This window comes from Volvox carteri (assembly GCF_000143455.1).
Source record: "Volvox carteri f. nagariensis unplaced genomic scaffold VOLCAscaffold_1, whole genome shotgun sequence".
NCBI classification, from domain to species: Eukaryota; Viridiplantae; Chlorophyta; class Chlorophyceae; order Chlamydomonadales; family Volvocaceae; genus Volvox; species Volvox carteri.
The window spans coordinates 309,459-329,374 of NW_003307545.1; the positions used below are offsets into that span (position 1 = coordinate 309,459).

Genomic DNA, 19,916 nt, shown 5'->3' on the forward strand with positions numbered 1-19,916 from the left:
GGGCGGCCGCCCCGCACTCCACACCCCTCCCGTTCCCCCCACTGCGGGGCCCATCTCGCACACGCAGCGCTGTGCAGCGGCCTGATCGACAGACAGACAGACAGACAGACAGACAGACAGACAGGCAGGCAGACAGGCAGTCAGACAGACAGAGATACAGACAGGCAGACATACTCCGCCCCTCATCCCGCATTCACGAACCAGCACCGTGCAATCCGACCTCGTGCCGCCCTTCGGCCCTATCTCACTCGAAGGCCTCCCAACCGTGAGCCAGGTCCCCCCAGTCCCAACAGCTCATTGGACCCACCCGCAGCTGCTGCACCAGGGACAGGGATGAGGGGGAGCCGGCCGAGGTGCCTTCACCAGGCCCACCGTCGCCACTGCGGCTGCCGGGTCCGTACCCCGCCCCCGAAGTCCCCACCCCGGCTGCCGCCACCAACTGAACCACCGCCGCCACTACTCGAGGCTCGTGGACTGCGGATGGTGGAGGCGGGCGGGCGGGCGGGCGGGCGGGCGAGAGAGGGAGGGTAACGGCCACCGTGTTCAACCGGGGGAAAAGGTGGAGGTCGAGGTGAAGGGCAAGTTGAGCTGGATCTGGATTAATCTGGTCGGGAGCAGGAGGTCCTCGAGGAGGGAGAAACGAAGAATACTCAATACTCGGGAATCAGTCCCCGTTCTTGGGGGTAGGAGGAAGTCCCTTTCGGATTCCGATGCTTCCGTACGGTGCTGCTCCTTTCCTCCCCCACCCCCTCTCCACTTCCTCCTGCCCCATCCTCACACCCTCCCTCCTTCCCTCTCTCACACCCTCCCTCCCTGCCTCCAGCCCTCCAAGTCAGTGGGTTCCTTCTTCTGGACTTCTGGTCTCCTCGAACCCCTTCTCACGGCTCGCCCGCACCTGTCCCCTGTCCAACCCAACCCGTTCATCATCCCCTTCTCCCCCCTTTCGAAGGGCACCCACGGTCAGTGAACACCACCTCGTCCTCGCCCCGGTTGGAAGCGGAGTAAGGCGGCGGGCAGGAAGAGGACGACGGGGCCGGCGCCCTTCCCGAACCCGGTGATGCTTCGGGGGTTCGGCCTGGCGGCCCGCCTGCGACGAGCTTGTCGGCTGAAGCAGACAGACGGACAGGCAAACAGACACGAGAGGGTACCGTTGCCGTTGTAGCAGCAGTAGCAGCAGTAGTAGAAGTAGTTGCAGTAGCAGTAGTCGTAGACCGGCAAGGAGGGGGTTATGCAACGGGTGGGGGTTGTCCAAGTTGCGTTTCCCGGAGCAGTGCTCTATCCAGTGGGCGGAGGAGGAAGGACCCTCATCAGGGTGCCTCACTCAAACAACGAGTACTACTACGACTATTAGTACTACTGCTACTGCTACTACTGCTACTACTGCTACTACTGCTACTACTGCTACTGCTACTGCTACTACTACTAGGGGTCAGGTGTTGGCCGCCACAGGTCACGCGGGAAGGCTGCGGTTACTGGCGGACTAACGGCCAGTTAGTTGTGTTAGTTGGCGTTCCCAGTGGCGGATTGACAGCTACTGTAGCGGCTGATATGCGGCAAAGGGGGTAGCCCTCCAGAGGAGGAGGGGAGGTGGGCAGAATAGACGTTCTTATCGAGTGTACAGCTGCATCATAATCTATTGCGAGAGTTCCATTGTAAAAAAGCAGAAGCGTTCATTTGTCAACTAACTAACCGTTGTCCTCATACTCCAGGCTGGTCGCCTTGGCCACGAGCCAGTGCAGAGCCGCACTGAGGTCGTTGGCCGGTATGGGGCACTCCAGGTCTTGAAGGTACTGCCGTACGTACGTGCATACGGACGAGAGGGGGAAAAGGGAAGCGAAGTGGCGGGTCGAGGAGCGCGAAGGGGGCAAATCAACAGGACTAGAGAGGGGTAGGTCGAGAACGGCTGCAGAAAGACATTCTACATCAGCGAAACTGTTTCGTTGCCGTTACCGTTACCGTTACGTTTGCTTCATTATGCCTTATGACTGTTATCATCAATTATCATCACGATCACCATCATCAGCCACATTGCGAGTGCGGAAATGTTAATGAAATGCCCCAATCGTGGTGCTGAGGGATTGGCGTTCCCTTGCCCGCCCAATCTGTCCTTCCGTGCCTTCTGAAACGCCGCACCCCATTTGGGGGAGTGTACGTCCAAAAGGGCCTTACGCTCCTCAATCTTGTACTCGCGGATCTGGAGTCGGCGGGTGCGCGGGGGGCTGTCAGTTGGCCCGCACTTGGGGTGAACAAGTTCGGTAGGCTTAGGGTTGACTAATGGGTGGCTGAGCTGTAGTAGCTTCATAGTAGTTAGGTAAGTAGGTAGGTAGGATAGTAGTTAGGCAGGTAAGTAGTTACACAGTTAGGTAAGGGGTGGTAGATGGCAGGGTCGTTAATTGGCAGGTGGATGCGCGGCGACGGTTGGTGGGTGGCTGAAGTTGGTTGGGGTGGGCCTGGTGTGAGTGGCGCTGAAGGGACAGGAAAGGTCCGGTGGTGAAATGGCCGGTGGAATTAAAGAATGCAAATTGTGAATCTTGTATGGCGGAATGTAAGATTCAGGGCATGGTGGGGACGTGCGAAGGCCGTGCAGCCCTTAGTCGAACCCACAGCGTGTGTGCAGAGAGATATGCAAGGGGGCCCAACATACAATTCATCCACCTTCGCCTGATGCAAAAACAGCTTATAATCGAACACCATTAGCAAGATTTCCGTTGTGGTTTAGGGCATATCGGCACATGGCGGAATGTGGGTAGCCAACCGCAGGTCAGCAAAGGCGCACAGAGGACTTGCTTTGGCAATAAGGCAAAGATAACACAAGAGGCGATTCGTGAGCTGAATGCATAACTCTAGCGCTCCTTGCCTTTTGGTTCTCCAGCCAGATTACAAGCTTCCGCGCTGACTCAACGCTGCTAAGATCTACTGGGTGCGGATACCGTAACGCTTTTAGTTGAAGATTAAGGAAGGTCATCCGTCTGTCCCAGCTAAACAGCACGCGTCCTAAGACCTTGGATGGCTGCTGCCGGAGTTTGTGGCTTCTTGTAAGCACCTGTTACTTGCGCGGAGCTAAGTATACTTGGTTAATCAATAATCATGACGTGCGAGTAACAATATGATTCTTAGTAAGGCGCAGCTGCTTCCAAGAAGGTTTAACCGTCGTTGGCCATTTGTAACCCACGTCTGCGACGTGTCGTAGTAGGTCGTAGTTTATCGGAGCTAAGGGTTATTAGCTAGCCATTTACAAGAGAGAAATACCAGGGTTTCCCTCTAACCTACCGTTGAACAACGATGACATTTATCGAAAGCTTGCAAAGAGCACTTTTCTCTAGCAGCCGGTGAGCTGGCTTGCCGTTACCCGTTGTCGTATCTGTGTAGACGCAATCAGTGTCGGGACTAACCCTCGTTCGGGCAACACGCCATAACTTTACAGCTCCTCTAAGGCCATATCCGAGCCTTCGCACAGACTGCCTGTCGTACTAGCTACGCGATGTACTTCTCCTGAAAGGAGGCGATGCAGACTCGGGTGTCTGTGCCTGCTGTACCGTAAATATTGAAGATGAGGAAAAGCTTTAACAGATAGGCAGCGTTTTTGCGTCCAGTGCCACGCCCCACCCTGCCGGGCACAGCAAATGCTTCTATTTCGCACCGTGTCCCTCAGCCATGAAGCACAACGCAATTGTAAAAGATCAAGCGAGCAAAAACCGCACGGCGCTCATCCTGGAGATCCCCTTAAGTCTCTCGACGAAACAGCCAGCCAGCCAACATACCTGTCCTCGCCGGCACACAAACAGCCGCAAACGCGAAATCTATGCGTCCGTCCGCACTGTGAATGAACGATAATGTAGCAAGGCATCGTAGCGGGAGATGTAACAAAAAAGCATAGGCGCCTCGCAAAACAAATACAAACCCTTCGTCTCGGCCGTATCACCACTGTCTGTAATCATCACAATTCACCACTTCTGCACAAACTGCACAGGGGGCCAGGCCAGGTGGGGGGGAGGGGGGAAACCGCAACCGAAGCGAAGACTGCTTTCGGCGGCGCGGTGCGACTGATGATGCGCACAGATAAGAGACCGACCAGTACCAACGCTAAAAAAACTTCGGTATCGGTGTTCATAAAATAATGGTGCGCTGCCCTCGCCCCCCTTACTCTTCCTTCGATTTCTCCGTTCCTCCTCTGCTCTCCATCTACGCCGTCCGACCCCGATGCAATCAACGAGCCTTCCGCTTCCTCACATGGAAGTGGTTTCCCCCTCCCCCCTTTTGGGGCCCTTTCTTGCCGTAGACATGGCGCTTCATGTTGCAACCCCCCTTCGCCTTGACTTGCTGCTAGTTCGACAGAGCCTTTGCCCGTAGGATTTTCTTCCTCTCTCGCATGTACGGCAATGTGCATCAGTATGGGACCTCGAAGCAGGGTACACCCCAGTACAGCAAAACCCTTTACGCACTTTCCCCCTCACTGAATTAACTATACATATATTCCTAGTAAAAGCAACATGACCCCCCTTGCAATACCCGCTTGCTGAGAAACGTCTGGAAACCGCGAAATCAATAAAAGCAAAGGAGCGCCTCACATTGTACAATGCTGGTGCAAGTCATCAGTGTTGTACTGTATTGGCACACACACCCCTGTGTCAGCGCCCCACTCGCAGACAGCCGACGCGCCAAAGCGTTTTCCAAAGTGCATGATGGGGTTTTGGGTATTTCCCCTCACCACGAACGTGCGAAGAATTGTGGCTTGTTGCCCGCATGAGAGAGTTTCTCACACTGCACGTGTCGGGATACCCAGCATACCCTTTTTTGTACACAAATACACCTTCGCCGCAAGCTCAATCAAGCCCAGCCCAGCCCAGCTCCTTACAGTGCCCAGCTCCTCTCTTGCAGCTACCAGAGCAACCGCCGGTAGCAAACCGGGTTACCATGATGACACACACACCGCCGGCCCTTCCTTGAGCAATCACACATACACACACTCTCATGTATATAGAGAAAGAGGCGCATGCTGCTGCCGGTCGCACGTGCATGCATCGTACATGTAATACTACAGTAACTAGGTGGCCGTTATCGCCAGGGGAGACGGTACAGCGTCTCGAAAAAGGGCGCTGAAACGAGCCCGAATGAGCCGCACTTTGGCGGCTTGGAGCACAATCGAGTCACTGAAGTGATGATGCAGTGTTGCTCATGTTCACATAATACATGCAGAAAGTTGTTCCAAGTTGTGCCAACGGAGCCAGAGGAAAACCATTAACTGCCATAACGTAACAAATGCTACTTCACACTGCAGGAAAACAGCGCTGGAGGGTGGTTCCTCCCTCCCCGTCTCGGATCCCCCCTCCCTGTCTCCTGCTCATCCTTGACCGCCATCACTACAACCACCCCAACGGGCACGTACCATTTCCAAAACACCCGGCGGGTGCTAAGCCCTCCCTCGAACCCCACCTCCTTGCCTCTCTCCCCCAGCAACCCGCACTTCCACTTCACTTCACTTCACCTCAGGAAAGGAAGAAAGCGACGGAAACCCGACGGGGAGGGGTGAGAAGACGAACCGCCAGGAGGGCGAGGGCACACCTATAAACAACACATCGGGGCGAGCGCCTACATTCCCTCCATCTCCCACCTCCTCTTTTCATCCTCGCTACCCTCCCCCATCCTCTACATCGCCATCCCCCATTTCCCTCGCTCCACCTCCACACAGCTTTCACCTTCGCCTTCTTCACCACCTCCCCTCCTTCCTCACCAGCCTCCCCCTCCGCTGCCGTGGGGCCCCACCAAGCGGCCATACACACACACACACACACACACACGCAGACGGACAACCGAGCTACGCTACGGTCGGAGGGGAGAGGGCGGCAGGCGACGGACAGTTGGTCGGTCGAACGACGGCTTCACAGCGCTTCTCTCACAGTACAGTGCAGTGCAGTACAGTACAACACAGCAGTATTTTTCCCGCCAAAGGTGTCTTCTTGCCATTTCCCGCAAAGAATGCACGGTTTTCACCTAAAACTAGTTCTTTTGCATCCATTAACGTGGCATCCACGTATCGCACTTAGTCTCCATTTCACGTCGCACGTCAGCACCTCGTACACCGCAACCCAGCCGCCGCAGCCCCGTCCGGAGCTTTTCGCAAGTACATTCCAAAGTACGGAGGCCCCACTGCCACAGCATCAGCATCTCCAGCCCTGCGTGTTCCGGTGTTTAGCATCGTAGCACCGTAACCACCAAACCTCCCTCCGCAACTCCAGCTTCCCTCCCCCATACAGAACATGTATCCACACTACAGCTTCCCTGTGCCCCCCCCTCCTCGACCACCTCTTGAAGGCCCCCTAGTGGTGTGAACGACCCACATTTCACGAACGAGGAGAGGAGCAGGTGAAGGCAAAACACACATCGACATGGCAACTAACACGAGCTAGATCTGCACGTACATACATACCCACAAGCACACGCCACCACATCCACCACCAGCCATTCCTTACACTAACAAACACACATACGAGGTGATACGAGGAACTTGTGTTATCCCAATTATTTTTGGAGCTGGTCCGAAACAAGTTCCTCAAGCCAGGCAGGTGTTTTTTTCGCTGAGTGCCCGTCCGCGTCTCCCGCGATAGCTTCCTCTCATAACGCTTATTGAATCCTAAATAGGTGACATGGTAGGCGATATAGTCGATATATATAGACAGATAGATATTAGATGGACGGATGGACAGATAATCCGGCGGCCGCGGCGTGGCGAAGGATTTTCGACACAAGAGCAGCGTAAAACAAACACCACATGGCCAAACACCACCAGACGAGCAAAAAAGGGAAAAAAGCAAAATATTTATTTGGATTCTCCACGCTTCACTTTATGATGGGCCCCCTTCACCCACCCTGGAGCCATCCATTGTCCAACGGAGCGCGCTCCGTTAAACACCCACATGAGTCGAAAAGGCGTCGCGCCAAGAAGTGCGGGTGGCGGCACCCACAGCACCCAACACCCCGCGCCGTCGTCTTTCGCCCACTGCACCGTCATACATACATACATACGTCCATACATCCATCCATACGTCCATCCATACATCCATCCATACGTCCATCCATACATCCATCCATACGTCCATCCATACATACATGCATACAGAACGCGTTATGGATTATTACTATTAAGCTCGACACCTCCAAATGTACGACACAACCCAACGTATCCAGCCACAGCCAAACCAAGGCGTGGATGATGTGGTGGTAGTGGTTACGGTGGCGAGTGCAAAGGGTTGTGATGCACCTGCATATGTATCGACCCCGACCAAAGGAGCAATTTATTCTTTTCACCGTCATCGGCATTACGATTTATGTAGAGATCCATTCTTACGATGATTAGCAGCATCCCCATCATATCACCATAATCATCTTACTATCGTCGTCTCGCATTATCAATCGCAACACTCATCATTGTCATCATCATTATCATCATCATCATCATCATCATCATCATCATCATCATCATCATCATCATCATCATCATCATCATCATCATCATCATCACCATCGTGATTATCATCATCGTTGTCATTGTCATTAGCATCATCTACACCGTCACGCGGCATTAGCATCAGCATAATCTTTGACATTATTAGAGGCAAGAGCGTAGCAGGCAGGGTGACTGGGTGAGTAGCCAGTTTCGACCTCACCTCCGCGGCCATGTACATCGTAATCTCTTCCCCGCCGCCGCCGCGTCCACCGCCACTGCCGCCGCCTCCTAAAAAAAGGTCTTATCGCCTTTTTTCCCCCTCTGCCTCCATACTGGCCATTTTCGTGATTTTCGGCTCCCATTTCCAAGTACACCCCACCAGCGCCGCCACCACTACCCCATCCTTGCGCCCTCTTTTCCCGCCGCATCTTTCAACTGCCAAGAACTGCCAGCACAACCCAACTATGCACCGCAGCCGAAACACCGGGACCTCCTCCTACCATCCCCTCCCCCTTGTGACAGCCTCGAACTACAAATCGCCGAATCCTAACCCGACACATTCAGTGCCCCATGACTCCTCTCCTCTCGTAAGGTGGCGAATGCTGCTCCGACTGCCCCTTTCCCCCAATCCTTCATCTGCGCATTTCTCATGTCGCATTATTGCCTGTATTGCCTGTATAGGACACACCTCCCATGGCCCCCGCCACACCCCTTCCTCATCCTACATCAATTATTGCTGACACGCCAATGCTGACGAATCCCTCCTTGTGGCTAACTTTTTTTATTTTGCATCAGCAAAGAGGCGAATTGCTGCAAATTGCGCGCACTAGGAACGAGCCGTATGATGCGATAACTCGATAGCAAGGCAAATCGCACTGCAGATTATTATTGTTATTATCATTATTATTATTATTATTATTATTATTACTATCATCATTATTATTAATATTGTGTGAATACTACCGCCAATACTAACCTAAGTGTGCGAGATGCGAGGAGTGAATAAAGAGCTCGGCATAAAAGAACAAGAAAAAAACGATACGGCGAGGCACCTGAACCCAAACCACTAAACTATCATCCGTCAAAGCAGCCTTTCGCCTTCTTGCAGAGGGGAAGCCTGGCGCGGGCCCAGGCGGCACCTGTGCGCGCTCTCTCCTCAAGGGAGGGAAGGATCCCACCTGCAAAACCCCCCACCGACACACCGACCGACCGACATGGATCCCAAACCCCGCGGCCTCCCCCCTCATGTGGGACAACCCAGCTGCGCAGTGGCGCTAACCCCTCCCAAGCCGACTCAATTCATTAACTGCTCCAAACAGTCCCCCCTCCCCACCTGGCCTTTCCATCTTGCTCTCACAACCTTTCGTCCCATACCATCTTGGCGTTTCCTCCCCCCATCATCGCCAACCTATCCCCGACGCAACAACGCCCCCCTAGCCGTCACTCCAGCTGCATCTGCTGCAGCTGATTTGCGGCTGCGGACCACCCACCGCACTACGGGCCTCATCCAACCGCCAAACAGCTCACCCCCGCGTGGAGGGAGGGAAGTCAACTCCACAGCGGACACAAACAACGACCGGTCGCCGTTCTGTGTCCCCGTGCCGTGGTACTAATCTCATTTACACCATCCCCGCCGCTCCTTTCTTCCACTTTGCACTTGTCATACTGTGCCGCCAGGTCCACGGATAGACAGACAGACAGGCGCACAGACAAACTGACGTGCAGCTCTTCGCAGCAATACACGCGCGCCCAGCCCTCTCCCCCTCTCGCTCTTGCAGCAAACGGACCATATGCGGCGCACAGTCGAATTGATGGCAGTTGAGTTCTGTTCCGTTAATTAGCACACGAAGGTCCGGAGGACGGGGAGGAGGACGGGGAGATTGAAATCACACTCAGGCCAGCGGGCAAGGTCGCGGCGCACTTCCCGTCGAGCAGTAGGAGGGCTCTACCGCCACACACAGAAAATGGCACATAACTCATAATGCTTTTAATGTACAGTTGTTTACCCTCCCCCCCCCTTGCCCCCCCAGCCTTAGGCCTCCGCCTGCCCTACTACTCCACAACCCACAATTCAATTCAAGCGCACAAAGCGACGGGGAATAAAACCCTCGCCCCCCTGTAATCTCCCCGCCCCGCCTCCCTCACCAGCCCCCATTCCTCCATTCCCCCCACTCCGGATGCTCCAGGACAGGCAGTAGACCTCCACCTCCACCCTACAGCGTCTTGGCGCGGAAAAAACCTAAAACCCTACACCAACCGCCTGGAGCATCCTAAAGGGACCGATCGATACCAATCCCATGCCGCCTAAAAGTCCAAACTGCATAAACCAAGCGCATCACGGCATGCGGGTATGCCTAAAGTTTTCAGCTAATCGTTTCATTGGTCGTTGGGCGGTTGCCGGTAATTGCTTCACGGTTGGTTGGTTAGTTGGTTGGTTGATCATGTGGACCAGCCCTGAAGCTCCTCAGCAAAGTCCAGAAAGTGTACGGTACCGGCAGCGTCACCCGCCACCACTATGTCGGGTTTGGGGTGGCCTGATACGGAGTTGGTAAGGAGGTGGCAGGGCGCGTGTGGATGAGGGTGATGAGAAAGGGGAGGGCGGTATCAGATGCTATACGGTCACACAGATTATGGTGTGGTAACGGTTGTGGTGGTTATATTCCTTCAAGTATCTGTTCGAGTGGAGCTATTTCTCTTACAAGGTGAGGGAGCTGGTCGATGTAAGGGTGAAAAGACCGCCAAAGCCCCTCCTCTTCGCAATCGACTACGCGCGTGTGTATGTGTATCTTGAAGCTCTCTTATTATCTCATTATAGAGATTACATAAAAATTTATAGTATGTCTTCTTACAATAAACGAATGATATTCGTCTTTTTTTAACTTCGGACAAACGTCATAAAAAAACAAGGGGTGTTCAAGCCTATTAGTATGTTAAGAGAGTCTTCAACAAAAAATAAGAAAAATAGACCAACTATGGGAAAAACACCAAATCTCTGAAGAAAAATTAATTATCTGAGACCTTAGTAAAAAAGGATTACGTGTTTTGAACTATACCGTGCTAACTCTAGAAAATATTCTCTGGCAACAAAAGTCTATTACAATCGCAGGACCCTGGTGCCTTTTATGAATATGTATTGTGCCGTAATAGCTCAATGGCAGGCGGAACAGTTCATAGATGTAAATTCTAAAAGCAACGACGGGACTAGTATCCTGGATTTCATACTTTTGACAGGCTTTTATTCATGATAAATACTTTATGTTTGGTGTATTTGCCTCTACCGTCCCTCCCTTCTGCCACGGGGCATCATCGCCAAACCTCTAAATCCAACGAATAACTGAAGCTAACTCCCCCGCCGCAACCCCCCAATCGCCGAGGACGGACGGACGCACCAGCGAAGCAGGCCGTGGTGATGGCCGCGTCCCCCATGAAGAACGCCTGCTGGCGGCCGTCCTCGCTCCTCCACAGCCGCACCGTGCAGTCCTGGCCCGCAGTCAGCAGGAAGCGGCTGTCCGGGGACCAGGTGAGGACCGCCAGCGGGGCCTTGTGCGCGTCCAGGGAGGGCAGGCAGCAGCGCTGAACCAGGTCCCATACCACCTGCGTGGGTGCGGAGGTGCGGGGGTTGTTCATAGAGGGGAGTCATAACAGGGGTAGCGGATAGGAAGGCTGGAGGAAAAGACCATTACCCACGTGACATGCAGCGGCTGCCTGAGTGAATGTACGGAAGGAAGGGGGTGTGGGTGTGTGTACGGCAGGTATCTTGTAAATTTATGGGTTGGGGGGGCCGGCCGCCGCAGCACCTCCGAACACCTCCCCAGCGCCAGCGGCTTTGTTGCACGAAGGGTTGCCTTTAAAGAGGGAAAAGAAAGACGTATAAACAACGACATTCCTCTCCGGTGAACGAGAAGGCTCCCAAACCCGTCGTCGCGTCCCCGGTTCGATCCTACCGCCACTCGCGAATTCACTGTCCAATGGCCCACTCCACGGTACTACCACCTACCACGGTATGGTCCTCGAGGCCCACCGCCATCCAGCGACTGTTGGGACTGAAGCTGACGGTAATGGGAGGCTGAGGATGGTCCAGGACCGCCACGGGAGACCCATGGGTCAATCGCGTCACTCGTACTGTCTTGTCGTACGCGGCCGTAGCTAGCAGTTGTTCGTCACCCGAAATGTCAGCAGCCACCAGGCCGTCTGTATGACCCTCAACCACAAAGCGAGTGCTTGCTGCACGGTGAGGAGAGGGTGGGGAGTGGACGTGGAAGCAGAGACGATTAGAGGGGGGGAAGGAGGAAGAGGGGGAGGGTAATGCAGCAATGGGCTTAGCTGGAAAAATGTGAACGAATGTGACACCTTTGACAGCTGTTCTAGGCCAAGTGCGGAGGTAATGCAGGATGTGGGTTGCTAGTAGAGCGCCCGTACTACATACAGGCCATGAAAATCAGCACGACGTGGGGGGGAAGTACGACACATGCCCCGGTGAGTTAGAAATTTTAACCTAATTAACAAGGTCTCCAAAACCCGTCAAGATCTCCCGCCCCCACATTCCTCCACTCATCCTCCTCAACTTAACGCCCCTCTATGCATCTTTCAACATGTAATAACAATACTCTCTATGTAACAAGGTACGACAAGACTGTCGCACACATCCCCGTACGCACCTGTGGCCACATCCCACACTCGGGCCGTGTTGTCCTTGCTGATGGTGATAGCTGTCAAGCCATCGCGAGCCAGGTAAACCGCATTGACGCCGCCAGAATGAGTCCGAGTTGCATCGCGCTCGCCACGCCGAATCAGCTGCGCAATACACCGGCCCGATGTCACGTCCCATATGCTCACCGTACTGTCAAACAACAGTACGGCAGCGGTACGGCAGGAACCATCAAAAGCCATGTGCTTCACACGGCTGCCCTGCTGGGCCGGCATGCTGGCCCGCAAGGGATCCCGCTGCAGCGTCGAAACCATATCTAGAAGGCTCTTGCAAGGCTTCACGCCACTGCCCGGCGACGGCGCCTGCGGAGGATGACGCGGACTGATACTGCCAGCGGCAGAGCTAAGCAGGTGGTGCGGCAAGGCCGACGGCGGCTGAGCGGACTTCGCCGCGATCTTCGGGGCCGGTAAGGAGGCGGCGGCTCCGCCGCCGCTGCCCCCGGCTCCCCCAGCGGCCAGGCCGCCGGCGTCCGGCGGCTTTAGCGCCGCCAAGGCCGCCATTGGGTCCTCTTCACTGCTGCGGTTGGATGTGCCGCAAGGGCTGCCGCCGCCGCCATTAGCGGCTGCACTGACGGCGGTTCCCCCCGTGCCCAGTTCGTAGGCTACGGAGCTGGTTGCTCGTCCGGTGCTGCCGCCAGCTGTTGTGAGGGTGGCCAACATGACCTCCCTACGCTCCAGGGAGCGGCGGAGGCCCACCTCCTGGGCGGCCGCAGAGTACTCGGACCAGTTCCATTGGTTGATCTGGAGTAGGTGGGTGAAGAGGGGGGGGAGGGGGGAAAGGGGGGGGGGAGGGAAAGACGAACCACGAGCGAGTGAAGCTGATGCCACGGAAAGAGTGATGCGCCAGATATAAAGGAGGCATAACTAAAGGGTCGGAGGGGAAAGGGGTGCATAATAATAATATGCTATAGCAGAAGGAATAAGGATGAGCGCAGAGGATGTGGTGTGTGGTGGCCGGGGTACGTGGGAATCATAGGGTGCCAGTAGAGGGGGCGGGGGCGAAAGGAAGGAGACCGAGAAGGGGAGAGGGGGGAAAGAGCAGCGGGAAGGGCGATGGCAGTGTAGGTCAAAAGCGGGGACTGCGCCCCAAGTGTAAGGACCGAGGCAGGCCACAGTGCGGTGTACAGTGAAGGGGGAAGCGGTTCATCCCGTCCGCCCAGCACCCGCCAAAGCCAGAGCGGGTGAAGCAGAGGAACCGGGGGACAGGGGGGAGGGAAGGGGGGGAAAAGACGAACCACGAGCGAGTGAAGCTGCTGCCAAGGATACCGTGGTGCGGCAGATGTACAGGACGGTAGCAGGACTGACCAGTCGGCGGTTTCGAAGAGGAGGGAGAGGGAGGAAGGGGAAGGGGGAAAGAGCGAAAAAAAAGCGAGGACGCCAACAAGGATGGACGGGGTCACCATCGCCACCACCCCGGTTTCCTAAGCCCCGGCATATAGGACGTACGGCACATCTGTCGTACACCTCTTGGATACCATCGTACCTGTCTGTCCCCGCTCCCTGTGAGCACACAGTCTCCATCCACTGACACCCGCATGAAGCGAACACCCACTCGGTGACCATCCAGCTGTTTCAAACACACGCCCTGGAAGAGGGGGATAGCGGTGGGGTGGGGAGGATTCATGCGGGAGGAGAGCGGAACGGAACCACATATGAGGGTGCAGGAGCAAGAAAGGACCGGCTGCAGGCCCAAACCCCCCTGGCCCACCCCACCAATGGGTGGAGGGGCGAGGAATTCAAGAAACCTTTCCATATTGAAACCAAAACATTGGTTTAGCCTAGTCCGCATGTCCGCATGTCCACAGCGTGGTGGCCGCAGTTCCCCCACCCCCGGAGGAAAGGAGGAACTAATGACATGCGTGCAGCGAAGGGCCTAGGCCATGTGGGTTTCAGGTGCGGCTGAGAGACCCAGTTCCCACTATTTATCACCCATTGCTTACAACGGCCCCCACAGGGAATCAAACGCAAAACGCACCCTGACCCTGACTCCCCTCTCTCCCCCCGGCCCTTTCCCACAACACACAAAAACACACACGCACACGCACCTCCACTGGGTCCCACAGAAACACACGACCGTCGTCCCCCGCCGAAACCACCAGCTGCCCGTCAGGCAGGGACTGCAGCGCCGACACCTTGCCGCCGTGAGTCGGAGCCGGGGCCGGCCGCTCCGCCGCCGCCGCCAGGTCCCAAACACGTGCCGTACAGTCCTCCCCGGCCGTCACGGCGAACCTGCCCCTCTGCGTCAGCACCACCGCCGCCACCTCCCCCGTGTGCCCCTCCAACAGCGCCTCCCGCTCCCCACTTGCCATGTCCCACATGGCGCATGTGCCGTCACCTGAACACGGGGGGGACGGGGGAAATATAGGGGAACATAAGACGTGATAGGTGTGTGTGTGTGTGTGTGTGCGTGTGTTGAGAGAGAGTGTGTGTGTGTTGAGAGAGTGTCTGTGTGTGTATTGGGAGTGTGTGTCTGTGCGTGCTAGTTCTTGGGTAACCCAGGGTTCGATTGTGAACCCGCGAGCTGCGGAGGGAGAGCGGACGATTGACGGGGTTGATCGCGTGAGAGTGTCACAGGGTGTGCCGTCATGCGCTAGTTGGGGCGTTAGTGCTGGGGCCGCAGCAGTCTCCCCTGGGAGCCTGTCCAACATGATGAGCAGTGGGGAGCAGCAACGTCGCAAGAAGCTGTTCCTGGTAACGTACACCCTCCCTCCCTTCCTCCCTTCTTCCCCCTCCCCTCCCGTTCCCTCACCCGACACCGTTATTGCCTTGCGGCCGTCCCGGGTGATGGCGGCGTCTGTCACATGGGCGCTGTGACCCTCCAGCACCTGGGGGCCGTAGGTGTGGCCGCAGAAGCAGGGGGGGACAGAGAGAGAGAGAGAGAGAGAGGGGGAGCGGGGAGGAATTTACATACATTCAGGCAGGTGGCTGGCAGAAGTTAAGGCCTGACTTCTGCTCCCGGAGATCCCGGGTTCAAATCCGCCTGCCGACCCCTCGGTGTGTGAGGGATGTTGACTTGGGAGGTGGCCCCCTATCTTGTGGACGGTGTAGGACGTGATTATAGCAATTTGCGAGCTGACCAGGAACTAAGTTGTGGCGCCGTTGATCCGCTAGATTGATGCTGGTGTTGAGTTGCTGAACCCAACGAATACATTCTGAAGTCGGATGGGGTGAACGGATTAGGGTGCCCCTCTCACAGGGGAGAGCAGGGAACTGCCTCGGGAAAGGGGACCGCTGGTGAAGCTGGTGGTATACCACCCTGTAACAACATCATACATTCGTTCTTTCGTTCATTGAGACGGGGGCAGGCCAGACGGGACAGGACGAAGGAGGGGCCCCGGGGTTGGCAATGACACGGAAAAGGACACTCAAAGGACACTCAAGAGCAAGAACAACGTATCAATAAATACACGACAGCCCTCCATGGCCACCTTCCTGCCATCGTCCTCTCCCTCCCACCTTTCGCAACCCCACCCACCCACCCACCCACCAGTTTCAGTTCCCCCGTCTCGCAGTCCCACACTCGGGCCGTGTGATCGTCACTGGCGGTTATGGCCCAGGAGCCCCCCGGGTCCACAGACACGCGGTTGAGCCGGCCGCTGTGGCCGCTGAGAACAAACAGACAGCGGCCGCGAAGGGCGTCCCACAACCGGGCGGTGGCGTCCTGGCCACGGAGAGGTGGGTGGGGATGGAAAGGGGAATTGGGATCAAAAGAAGGTAATTCAAAGTGGAGGAAAATTGAGAGGAACAGCTGCGGAGGAGGCGGTCGTACACGACAGTTAACCGTACACGACTTCGTCCCGTTGACCTGTATCATCACATGAAGAGAGACATCCATCACAATGAAGCACACCACACTTCGCGGTGGAGTACTCCAGAGCAGGTCGGGTGTGCCGCGGGCTGCTGCGAGATCCCTAGCCCCTCCCCCTCCCTCTGAGAACCGGTCCCCGGGTCTCCTCGTCCCCACTACTCACATGCGACGCTGTCACCAGGCGGTGGGTGGTGCCCACAAAGGCCGCCGAGGTAACCCAGCCGCCGTGGCCCTCCAGCAGGTGCAGCTGCTCGCCGTCCTCGTCCAGGTCCCACACGCGGCAAGAAAAGTCGTCAGACACGGTCGCCGCCAACGTGCCGTCCGAGCAAACACACACGTCCAACACACTTCCCACGAGACCTGCGGAGGGGCGGGGTGGGGGAAGGGTGTTGTGTTGTGTGGTGAGGAGTTTTCCAAATCCACAACGCTCTGAAAAATTGAATCAGTCTAACTTCCATCCAGCGGCGCGATGCGGGAAGGGCGGGGCAAGGGTGCGTTTGAGCTCCCAAAATGACATGGAGAGGCTTATGCCACACAGGGGGGAAGGGAGGGGTCGCCAGATGGTTGGAGGGTACCTGCCCGTGAAGACGCACACGCACCCCTCTCACCCGCAGCGCCTCCATGCCCCCGCAGCACCGCCTCGCACTCCCCGTTGTGCAGGTTCCACACACGGCCCGTGTGGTCCTCGGAGCCGGTCACCACCCGGATGCCTTGCTTGTCTATGGCGAGACAGTTGATCCTGGGGGAGGGGCCGGGGAAGGGGCAGGGGATGAGGATTAGGAAAATCGTTTGCAGAAAAATGTAAAAATAACCACCTGTCGACGTCTTAACCCTATATATGCAAAAAGCAAGGAGCCTATTCGGGGGGATAAGGGGTCGGCAGGGTAATTGTACGAACGCAAGGTCAAGGTGAAGGGAATCACGGCCCCGACACACAGCCCCAACGCGAAAATGGCGGAGGGAAACGGACGATGCGGAGAGAGAGGGGTGAGGGAGGTGCGCGGGCGGGTGCCAGAGCGGGCGAGGTGGGACAGCCAGCCAGGGGCTCTAGGGGGCTCCCTCTAAACAGGTGGGGTTCTTCTTCCCCTCCATAAACAGCAAAAAGAAACCGCCGCCGAACGGCATCCTAACGGCAAAGCAACATACGGAGAGCCCCACCAAGCAGCACTAGGAGGAGAAGGGCTCGGAGGAGGAGGGGGGAAAAGACGAACCACAAGCGAGTGAAGCTGCTGCTGCTGCTGGAGGACGAGGAGGGGGGAAGAGGGGAAGCGCTCGCCCTGCGTCCCGTTCATACTCGTCCCTTCCTCGGCCCCTCCTCTCCTACCTGCCCGTATGTCCCTTGAAGTTGTGTGTGACCTGGCCGGTAGTGAGGCTCCACAGCGCCGCAGTTCCGTCCGCCGCCGCCACCACCGCCGCCGAGCTGTCCGGGGTGATACCCACCGCGGTGAGGGGCGCGCCCCGAGCCAGGTGCATCACACAGTCACCGATGTTCATGTCCCAGACCTAGGGACCAGCAGCCAGGGAAGGCGGGGGACCGGGGGATTCAAAATGCGAGATGGGAGACCATGTGGTCGCATGCAGCGGTGGACAGTCGCAGTGCGGTGCTAAGTGCGGACGGGGAACAGCGTTGGGCGGGTTTATGGGTGGTTTGTTGGAGGTGGGGGCGTGGAGGACCGTAGTTTCAGTGGTGTATACAACAACAAGAATACGAGCAAAGCCGTAATGGAGGCAATGGCGGGGCCCCCGACCCGACCCCATCCTGGTAAGTCCCCCACGGCAAAAAAAGGCAAACAGCAGCCTCAACCCCCCACTCACCACTGGGCTCTGTGTACCTCGCAATCCTAACACACCCCGCACTACTCTACCCTCCCCTCCCCCACTGCACACACACACACACTTCATACGGAGCCGGGGCCTCTGCCTCTACCTCCGGCTACCCCCTCGCCCCCTTCCTCACTACCTGTGCCGAGCCGTCCTCGGATATGGTGACCACCTCGCAGCAGTTAGGGGCAATTGCTATCCGGGGCACCGGACCCGAGTGGCCCCGCAAGGTCATGCGCTGAATGCCACCCGCCTGGGGGCCAGAAGGAGGGCAGGGGGAGGCAGGGAGGGAGGGAGGCAGGGAGGGAGGCAGGGAGGCAGGGAGGGAGGGAGGCAGGGCGGGAGGGAGGGAGGGAGGAAAGACGAACCACACACGATTGAAGCTGCTGCCAGGGCAAGAGAGTAGCAAACGTAAAAACTGACCGAAAGGCGTCCGTGGCGACTGTGACGACTGTGACCTCGGGATGACGAAGTGACGTTGATATCGGAAATCCTACCTACCTAAGCCGCCAGAATTAAAAAGCTGAATAGTATAGCCAATCCGTAAAGAAGTAGGTGTAGAAAAGTAGTAGTGAAGGCGGCGAGTAAAATATTGCTGTCGTAAAGGTGGCCTAAAGTTGCTGGCCTGGAGAAAAAGGCTGATTTGCTGATACTGAAAGGCTGTCGGTATGCAAGTGCTCCTCCCAACCCCCCAAAAAAACTAAAACGTGCGACCGACCCGACCGACCCGACTATTCTATTCCGGCTAGCCGACCGACGCCAACGCGATATACCAAAGAAGCTCGAACCACCCTTTGGACTCACCTGGCCAGGCCGCAGAAGTCGTGGCAAAAGGCACATGCAAAAACAAAAGGGTAGCAAAGAGGTGAGCCGGGTGCGATAAAGGACAAGGAGACATGCGAATGCTGCTGAGGAAAAGTACTAGCTGGCTGGCTGATTTGAAATTTTGACTGAGAAGGGAAAATAAAGGAAATGGAAACGCTTAAGAAAAGAAAAACAAGCGCAGTGTCGTACCGGATGAAGGAATGATGACGCAATGAACGAATGCATAACAGGAAGGGCGGGAGGGAGGGAGGGAGGCAGGGCGGGAGGGAGGGAGGCAGGGCGGGAGGGAGGGAGGGAGGGAGGCAGGGCGGGAGGGAGGGAGGGAGGGAGGCAGGGGAAAATATATATTGCAGAAGGGAGGCGGGAATGGGAAAGCAGGAATGAGGAGGAGAGCGATATCGGGGTCGGGGGATTCGCGCCCGGAAAAAGTCCCCCGAGAGCCCCCATATGCCGACAGCGTGAGACCACACGACTCCTCCTTTCCGCCCACACACAACACAACCTGACGTTACCTGACGCATCACCCGCTGTCCTCAGCCAAGGAGATGGCTACTGGGCTTGTACATACTTAAAAGCGACGTACTGCCATACTGGCTTGCGGGTACATGAAAGGAGTACGCAAACACACCGGATCGGTGCAATACGCGCACGCAATTCCCACCCCCTCCTCCCCCGTGTTCAGTCTCCCGTCTCCCCCTACCTGCGCCAGGGAGGGCGATCTGGGCATGAGGTGAAGCAGCCGCGAGTTGGCCGCCAACATGCTCTCCGCAGCACATTTGGCGGTCTGGTCAACAAACCAATCCTGAGGGTCGGACATGGTGTGTGGGTGTGTGTGTGTGAGAGAGAGAGAGAGAGAGAGTGGCGGGGAAGAGAAATTGGGGTGGTTGGTGAGGTGCAGGGGGGGGCAACGGAAGACAATAGGTGTCCCTATCACCACCGCCACCGCCACCGCCACGTTTGCTTCGCTTCGCAGCTACGGTCCAACCCACAGCCCCCCAGGTAACTCCACAACCCTGGCACGGGTGATGACAGGTCCTGTGCGGGGTCCGGCTGTGAATTCATTCTCCCCCCTTCTTACCTCCCAGCCCACCCCTCACTCCTATCCCACACCTCGAACCCCCCTACCACCTTACACCTCCCCTTCCCAACCCACCCATCGCCCAAACATCCGACCTCCCCAATTACCTTCAACCTTCCCCCCGCCGCCACCGCCATAAGCCTGGCCAGCATCTGCTCCCTCATCATGCGGCTGCTGGGGTGCTCCATGGCCGCACCCAGGCTCAGCTGGAAGGCCTGCAGCAGCAGCTTCAC

At 56.7% G+C, this 19,916-nt stretch overlaps 1 protein-coding gene across 1 annotated transcript; it reads right to left on the minus strand.

The window, feature by feature from the left end:
* Positions 1-9,883: 9,883 nt before the first annotated feature.
* On the minus strand, positions 9,884-18,620 carry VOLCADRAFT_115581 (uncharacterized protein; the record flags this gene model as incomplete). Its single annotated transcript, XM_002945944.1, has 16 exons — positions 9,884-9,978; positions 10,834-11,038; positions 11,442-11,510; positions 11,568-11,668; positions 12,103-12,238; positions 12,281-12,454; positions 12,725-12,892; positions 13,635-13,736; positions 14,197-14,486; positions 14,901-14,976; positions 15,639-15,812; positions 16,123-16,319; positions 16,568-16,698; positions 17,284-17,462; positions 17,917-18,033; positions 18,585-18,620. The coding sequence occupies 16 exons, from the start codon at positions 18,618-18,620 to the stop codon at positions 9,884-9,886; spliced, it is 2,250 nt and encodes a 749-aa protein (XP_002945990.1).
* Positions 18,621-19,916: the final 1,296 nt, after the last annotated feature.